General features: G+C 41.7%; 1 protein-coding gene across 1 annotated transcript in view; it reads right to left on the reverse strand.

The window, feature by feature from the left end:
* Positions 1-8,862, reverse strand: part of LOC100960754 (cytochrome P450 20A1) — a 61,915-nt gene that overhangs the window by 47,103 nt on the left and 5,950 nt on the right. Inside the window, exons 4-6 of the mRNA XM_023510381.1 lie at positions 7,469-7,611; positions 712-883; positions 58-68 (exon numbers count right to left, since the gene is read on the reverse strand). Coding sequence (XP_023366149.1) covers positions 58-68; positions 712-883; positions 7,469-7,611 — 326 coding nt within the window. The remainder of the gene's footprint in view (positions 1-57; positions 69-711; positions 884-7,468; positions 7,612-8,862) is intronic.

Genomic DNA, 8,862 nt, shown 5'->3' on the forward strand with positions numbered 1-8,862 from the left:
AGACAGAGTCTCACTTTGTTGTCCCTGGTAGAGTGCTATGGTGTCATAGCTCATAACAACCTCAGACTCTTGGGGTCAAGCGATTCTCTTGCTTCAACCTCCTGAGTAGCTGGAACTACAAGTGTCTACCACAACACCCAGCTCTTTTTCTTTTTTTTTAAGAGACAGGGGAGTCTTGCTCTAGCTCAAGTGATTCGTAAGCTCAAGTGATCCACCCGCATTGGCTTACAAGAGTGAGCCACCTCGCCAGGCCGAGACCCTGTCTCTTAAGAAAAAAAATTTTCTTAGCAATGTGCTTTTTATATTTCAAAAGTAACTGCTTAATAAAAAGCAATTCTCAATCTTTTAAAAAAGGCAACAATCGGGCAGTGCCTGTGGCTCAGTGAGTAGGGCGCCAGCCCCATATATGGAGGGTGGTGGGCTCAAACCTGGCCTCAGCCAAACTGCAATAATAATAACAAAAAGCAACAATCATTTTGCTTACATTTTTATTTTTCGCCCCAAACAAGGAATTTCTCCACTATAAATTCTTTTTTTTTTTTTTTTTTGGCCGGGGCTGGGTTTGAACCTGCCACCTCCGTCATATGGGGCTGGCGCCCTACCCTTTGAGCCACAGGCACCACCCCAAAATTCTTAAACCTTCTTAATAGGAAAAGTCTGCATTACTTGACTATCCAATTTCATGAAATAATTTTAAATTCAGCCTTAGACTTACTGTGCCATGATTCTTCTGGAAGCGAATGACTTCTTGGTCATCTTCAAATGTACTACCCATTACCATCTGTGTAACAGATTTCATAGCAAAACCAAGCATATGCTGGCTGAGGGGTACATGCTGGCTCTCTGGGTAAGACAGCCATTTATCTAATAATTCTTCTGAAAGCTAAAAGAGAACAAGAAAACCAATCTAAAGATTACTAAATCTTAGAAAACTCCAGCAAGTAGATTAATTTCACAGTATACATAGTTCAACTCTGTAACCAAAGTAAGCATTCAGGTATTACTTGATCTGTCAGACTAACACTGCCTTCAAATATTCAGTAAATTGTGCTGTAAACAGATATGTAATCATCCAGGATTCGTTGTTTCATTTATAGAGTGCAGGTAGAGTAGATTTATCGTAATTCTTAAGGGTCCTAGGATTTTTGAAATGGTAAATAAGCATTTGCTTAAACTTAAAGGCACAAGTTGCATTAATCCCTAACATGGGAGTCGGCTTGTCCTCTGAAGCTTTGAAGCCAGGCATTGATTTCTCCTCTCTAGCTATCAGAGTCCTAGATGGCACCTTCTTTCAATATAAGCCTGTTTTGTTTCCATTGAAAAAATCTTTTGTTTAGTGTAGCCACCTTCATCAATTATATTTGCTAGATCTTTGGGTAACTTGCAGCTTCTCTATGGCACTTGTTGCTTGACTTTGCATATTTATGTCAAGGAGATGGCTTCTTTCCCTAAACTCTGTTAACCAACTTTTTTCCCCCTTGACACAGAGTCTCTTTGTGCCCTGGGTAGAGTGTCATGGCATCACAGCTCACAGCAACCTCAACCTCTTGGACTCAAGCAATCCTCTTAACTGTCTCCTGAAGCTGCACACTACAACATCCAGCTAGTTTTTCTATTTTGGGTTTTTTTTTTTTTTTTTTTTTTGAGACAGATCCTCAAGCTGTCACCCTGGGTAGAGTGCCGTGGCATCACAGCTCATAGCAACCTCCAACTCCTGGGCTTAAGCAATTCTTTTGCCTCAGCCTCCCAAGTAGCTGGGACCACAGGCACCAGCCACAACGCCCAGCTATTTTTTGGTTGCAGCCATCATTGTTGTTTGGCAGGCCCGGGCTGGATTCAAACTCGCCAGCTCAGGTGTATGAAGACAGTGCCTTAGCCACTTGAGCCACAGGTGCAGGGCCTAGTTTTTTTATTTTTAGTAGAGGTGGGGGTCTCACTCTTGCTCATGCTGGTCTCCAATGAACCAATTTTTCTTCTGCAGCTTTCTCATCTACCTCAGCTTTCTTAGAGTAGCACAGAGTTAGGGCCTTGCTGTGACAAAATTAGGCTTTAGTTTAAGGGACTATTGTGGCTGATTTGATTATCTTTCCATACCAATAAAACTTTCTCCATGGGCCAAATACAGTGGCTCACACCTGTAATCCTAGCACTCTGGGAGGCCAAGGTGGGTAGACTGCTTCAGCTCAGGAGTTCAAGACCAGCCTGAGCAAGAGCAAGAGCAAGACCCTGTTTCTAAAAATTGTCTGGTGCTACAGTGGGTACTTGTAGTCCCAACTACTTGGGAGGCTGAGGCAAGAGGATTGCTTGAGCACAAGAGTTTGAGTTGCTATGAGCTATGACGCCACAGCACTCTATCAAAGGTGACAAAGTAAGACTCTGTTTCAACAAAAACAAACAAAAAGCAATTTTTCTCAGTATGAGCAATAAAGCTGTTTCATTTTCTTATCATTCTGTGTTTACTGGAGTAGCATATTTCCTTCAATAACTTTTCTTTTTGAGACAAAGTCTCATCATGTCACCCTGAGTAGAGTGCAATGACATCATTGCTCACAGCAACCTCAGACTCCTGGGCTCAAGCAATTCTCTTGCCTCAGCCTCTCAAGTAGTTGGAATTTCTGGTGCCCACCACAATACCCTGCTATTTTTAGAGGTAGGGTCTTGCTCTAGCTCAGGCTGGTCTCGAACTCTTACTCGTGAGCTCAGGTAATCTGCTGACCTCAGCCTCTCAGAGTGCTGGATTACAGGCATAAGCCAATTTGCTTGGCCCTAAGAAGTTTTTCTTTGCATTTATAGCTGGCTAACTGGTATAAGAGGTCTAGATTTTGACATGTCTTCCTCACTAACTGTAATCATTTCTAGCTTTTGATTTTTTTTTGTTTGTTTGTTTGGAGACAGTCTTACTATGTTGCCCTCAGTAGAGTGCTGCGATCATCACAGCTCTCAGCAACCTAAAGCTCTTGGGCTTAAGCGATTCTCCTGCCCCAGCCTCCCAAGTAGCTGGGACTATAGGCACCCACCACAATGCCTGGCTGTTTTTTGGTTGGAGTTGTCACTATTGTTTAGCAGGCCCTGTATTTGAACCCACCAGCTCTGGGATATGTGGCTGGCACCCCAGCCAGTGAGCTATAGGTACTAAGCCTCTAACTTTTGATCTAAAGATATGCAATTCTTCCTTTCCTCCTGAACACTTAGAAGCCATTGTAGGGTTATTAATTGTCCTAATTGTCATGTCTCATGATATAGGGAGGCCCACTGAAAAGGAGACAGATGGGAACGGTTGACCGGTAGAGCATTCAAAACATACACATTTACTGATTTAAGTTCACTGTCTCACATGGGCATGGTTTGTAGTACTCTAAAACAATGAATACAGTAACATCATAAGATTTTCTTTCCCTAAAGATCAAAGTTTGTTTACTTTCAGAAAATATTTTTCTTAATAAGCATGAATTTTTGCAGTAAACTCTAGAAAAAGTACACAACTTATGACCATCTCAGCTGTCTCAGGTTCGTGTACAGAAATGGGAAGCCAGGCACAGTGGCTCATGCCTATAATCCTAGCACTCTGTGGCCAAGGCAAGCAGATCCCTTGAGCTCATGAGTTCAAGACCAGTCCGAGGAAGAGTGAGACCTTGTTTCTACTAAAAATAGAAAAATTAGCTGGGTGACGTAGCAGGTGCCTATAGTCCCAGCTGCTTGGGAGGCTGAGGCAGGAGGAGACTAGGAGTTTGAGGCTGGTGTCAGGTAGGCTGACACCACAGCACTCCTACCTAGAAAACAAACTGAGACTCCATCTCAAAAAAAAAGTTCACTTTATACTTTGGACTTCTCTGAATTTTCCTACATATTGTAAAATCATGACCAGGAAAAGGTAAGTATAATTTTAAGGTTACTTTTGGGAAAAAAAAAAAAAGAGAAAATATTTATGGTTTTTATGTTATTTATTTATTTATTTATTTATTTATTGAGACAGAGTCTACATCACCCTCAGTAGAGTGCTGGGGCATCACAGCTCACAGCAACCTCAAACTCTTGGGTTTAGTGATTCTCTTGCCTCAGCCTCCCTTGTAGCTAGGACTACAGGGGCCCGCCACAACACCCAGCTATTTATTTATTTATTATTATTGTTTTTAGAGACAGAGTTTCATTTTGTCACCCTTAGTAGAGTGCTGTAGCGTCACAGCTCATAGCAACCTTCAGCTCTTGGGCTTAGGCAACTCCTTTGCCTTAGCCTCCCGATTAGCTGGGACTACAGGTGCCCACCTCAACACCCAGCTATTTTATGTTACAGTTTGGCTAGGGCCAGATTTGAACCTGCCACCCTCGGTATATGGGGCTGGCACCCTACTCACTGAGCCACAGGCACCGCCCCTATGTTTTAAAATGAAAAGGTATATAAGATTGTGCATATAGTGTGATACAAAAAATGTGTATCAGACTAGACACAGTGGCTCATACCTGTAATCAACCCAGTCCCACACCTGGCACTACAGGGGCCCACCATAACACCTAGCTATTTATTTATTATTTTCTTTTTAGAAAAATAGTTTTATTTTGTCACCCTCGGTAGAGTGCTATAGTGTCACAGCTCATAGCAACCTTTAGCTCTTGGGCTTAGGCAACTCTCTTGCCTTAGCCTCCCGAGTAGCTGGGACTACAGGCGCCTGCCTCAATGCCTGGCTATTTTATGTTGCAGTTTGGCTGGGGCCAGGTTTGAACCTGCCACCCTCGGTATATGGGGCTGGCACCCTGCTCACTGAGCCACAGGCGCCGCCCCCTTGTTATGTTTTAAAGTGAAAAGTTAGGCTCAGCGCCTGTGGCTCAAGGGGCTAAGGCACCAGCCACATAAACCTAAGGTGGAGGGCTCAAATCTCGCCCAGGCCTGCCGAACAACAATGACGGCTGCAACCAAAAAATAGCCAGGCGTTGTGGAGGGCGCCTATGGTCCCAGCTATTTGGGAGGTGGAGGCAGGAGACTCGCTTAAGCCCAGGAGTTGGAGGTTGCTGTGAGCTGTGATGCCACAGCACTCCACCCAGAGGGACAGATTGAGGCTCTGTCTCAAAAAAATTAAAATTAAAATTAAAAAAAAGTGAAAAGTTATATAAGATTGTATATGTAGTATGATACAAACAATGTATATCAGACTGGGCACAGTGGCTCACACCTGTAATCCTAGGACTCTGGGGTATATGTATCTATACGTCTATAAAAATTATATGTGTGAGTATGTAAAAATTAAGGGTGACTTCTTTATATTGTTATATTTCTCTTGTTTTCTACAATGATTACTTATTACTTTCATTAGTTTTTTTTTGAAACAGAATCTCACTATGTTGCACTTGGTAGAGTACCATAGCGTCACAGCTCACAGCAACCTCAAACTCTTGGACTCAATTGATTCTCTTGCCTCAGCCTCCTAAGGTACCCACCACAACTCCTGGCTATTTTTTTGATTTAGTTGTCATTGTTGTTTGGCAGGCCCAGCCCAGGTTTGAACCCGCCAGCTCTGGTGTATGTGGCTATGGCTGTGGCCCTAGCTGCCGAGCAACAGGCTCCGAATGGAGTTTTTTTTGTTGTTGTTTTTTGAGACAGTATCCTGCTCTATCACCTGGACTAGAGTGGCATGACCTCAGCTTAGCTCATAGTCACCTTCAACTGGATTCAAGTAACCTCCTAACTCAGCTTCCTGAGTAGCTAGGACTATAGGCACCTGCCACCACACCTAGCTAATTTTTCTATTTTTGATAGAGATGGGATCTTGCTTTGCTCAGGCTAGTCTGGAACTCCTGAGCTCAAGTGATCCTCCCACCTTGTGTAAGGCTTACAGGCGTGAGCTACTATGCCCATAAATTACATTATTTTTAAATGTATGAATTAACTTTATACAGAAGAAAGGATTCTTTAAGATTTAAAATCATCAGCTCGGCGCCTATGGCTCAACCGGCTAAGGAGCCAGCCATGTACACCTAAGGTGGCGGGTTCGAATCCCCAGCCTGGACCCGCCAAACAACAATGACGGCTGCAACCAAAAAATAGCCAGGCGTTGTGGCGGGTGCCTGTGGTCCCAGATACTTGGGAGGCGGAGGCAGGAGACTCGCTTGAGCCCAGGAGTTGGAGGTTGCTGTGAGCTGTAATGCCACGGCACTCTACCCAGGGGGACAGCTTGAGGCTCTGTCTCAAAAAAAAAAAAAAAAAGATTTAAAATCATGAGAGGGACTCAATCGGAACTCTCTTTGGAAGTGCTCTAAACTTTCTCTTTATTCTCAAGTAAAATTTCTCTTTGCTATACTAAAGCCTGGGCATAATTACTTTTGCTTTTCTATTCATGCTGCCTGTACTGCTCCAGTTTGTGCATGGTAGCACAAAGACACCAATGAAAGAGTTACAAATAATTTCAAACAGAGAGAGAAAGGATATTTATATCTCTACACTGCCTTTGTGGTTCCGTTTCTTTCTTCTTCTTCTTTTTTTTTTTTTGTGGTAAGATAGACTTTTATTAGAAGTTAGAAAGGAATACAGAAAAAGTAAAAAGCACCAGACCTTCTGGAAAGGGGAAAGAACTGAAGAACTCACTCAGAAGTCTCCACGTGGGCTCTTTTATCTAGGGGTCTTAAGTCTAGAGGATTACACCTCTCTTCATATTTGGGAGAGGGACTCACCTCCAGCTCTCTCAGTGCTTTCTCTTTATTCTCACCTCCAACTCTCTAAGTGCTTTCTCTTTATTCTTAAATAAAATTTCTCTTTGCTATACTAAAAAAAAAAATCAGGAGAAAGAACAAAGGACTGCAATGGATAGTTTGTTGGGGAGGACTAGGAAACTGATAGATTTCACATGTAGAGAGCTCTATAATCTCTGTAGAGAAGGAGACAGGGCCATCTATAGCAAGCAAATGAGGTGGCTATGACTGGCAATACTAGAAAGTGAGTGAAGGTTTGGAACAGTCCTCTGGGGATACAGAGACCTATCAAGTAGCACAGAGGGTTTAGCTAAGGATCTTTAGGGAAACAAAGGAAATAGTATGGATTAGAATGTTGTTCTCAAAATCTGTAAATCATCTGTGGAACTTCGTAAAAATAGCTCTTCCCTCTCCTGATTATTCAATACATCCAAGTAGAGGCTCAACAGTCTGCATTCTTAATAACAGGAAATATTTCAGATAAGCTCACAACATGTTTTGAGAAACACTGATCTAAGAGTCTAGCCTAAAAACAAGGACAAACCAAATGATACAGAAAACATAGTCGGGTTGTCCCTACTCTCATCATTCTAACTTATACAGTGAGTCCAGATGTTAAAATTTTTATTTTCTTTTATTTTTGATGTGTGTGTGTTTTCGTTTTAACATTTCAGAAGTTAAAAGTTAGAGAGACAAGAAAAGAGCAACAAAGACAAGACACACCAATAGACAAAAAACATACTACTATCTATATTGTAGAACGAGCGGACCAAACAATTTATAACCTTACCTTTAGCAGGAGATCAAAATTACTCTGCAGAGAATCAGTCACACCATTTTCATATAATTTTTTCCTCATGTGGTTTTCACTCCCACTTCCACAGCCAGATTGATACCTTAATAATGACTTCAGCATGGTTTCAAAAGAGTCCACTGAAACAAATTAAATAGTTCTATATCAAAAGTCACTCAAAAAAAACCCCACAAAACTCCAGCAAGAGAACAAGAAATCAGAGAAAAAAGAGATTAAGGCAGAGAAATAGGGCAATTTTTCCCCATAAATCCCTTCATTTTCTTTGGTGAATATAAACAGTTCAAGATTCAATGAAAATTGGCAAAAATACAATATCCTGACTGGAATTCCTCTGTAAGTCATTAATACTTGTAAACATTTTCTACCTACATCACTACAATGTCTTTGAAATTTTAAAAGCCCATTTAACTTACTTCAAAACAGGTGGGGAGCGCAGTGGCTCATGCCTATAATCCTAGCACTGTGGGAGGCCGGGGCAGGTGGATAGCTTGAACTCAACAGGTTTGAGACCAGCCTGAGCAAAAAGGGAGACCCTGTCTCTACTAAAACAGAAAACTGAGGCAAGAGGATAGCTTAAGTCAAAGAGTTGGAGGTTGCTGTGAGATATGACGCCAGGGCACTCTACCCAGGGTGACAGCTTGAGACTCTGTCTCAAAAAAAACAACAAAACAAACAAACAAAAAAAACTTATTTTAAAGCATAATAGGTAAGTTTGTGTACAGTTATCAAGTATCACAGTTAAAATTATTTACTGAATTCAAAAATTTCTTTTCTGTTTCATTTTTACTTGTTCCTTTAATGACTGTATTGCTTTCACACACACACAAAAGATATATTGTCACTATAAACAATTCAAACAATACAGGAAAATACAAAGAAAAAGTAAAATTCATCTCACCACAGAGATACTCACTGTTAACATTTTAGACACTTTTTACAGTTGTTATCATTTGTTAACTGAGAGACCAAAAAAAGGTCAGAATTCACAAATAACTACATTCCTTTCTCTCAGAGCACTTCTCTCAGTTCATTAGAGTGATAATTTGAATGCTGAGAACCTTCCCTTACTTTCCAACTATAGATCAAAAATGCCATAGGAGCCAAGACTCATTACTGTATTCCCTGACAGAACCATCTTTTCTTGTGGTGGAAAGCTTAATGATTAAAAGCACAATCTTGCAGGCTGGATGCAATGGCTCACTCCTGTAATCCCAGCATTCTGGGAGGTCGAGGTAGTTGGATTGCCTGAGCTCACAGGTTCGAGACCAGCCTGAACCAGAGCGAGACTTTTGTCTCTAAAAATAGCCAGGCATGGCTCAGCGCCTGTGGCTCAAGTGGTTAAGGCGCCAGCCACATACACCTAAGGTGGC

Source organism: Otolemur garnettii, unplaced genomic scaffold (assembly GCF_000181295.1).
Source record: "Otolemur garnettii isolate 467f Iridium unplaced genomic scaffold, OtoGar3 scaffold00013, whole genome shotgun sequence".
In the NCBI taxonomy this organism is placed as follows: Eukaryota; Metazoa; Chordata; class Mammalia; order Primates; family Galagidae; genus Otolemur; species Otolemur garnettii.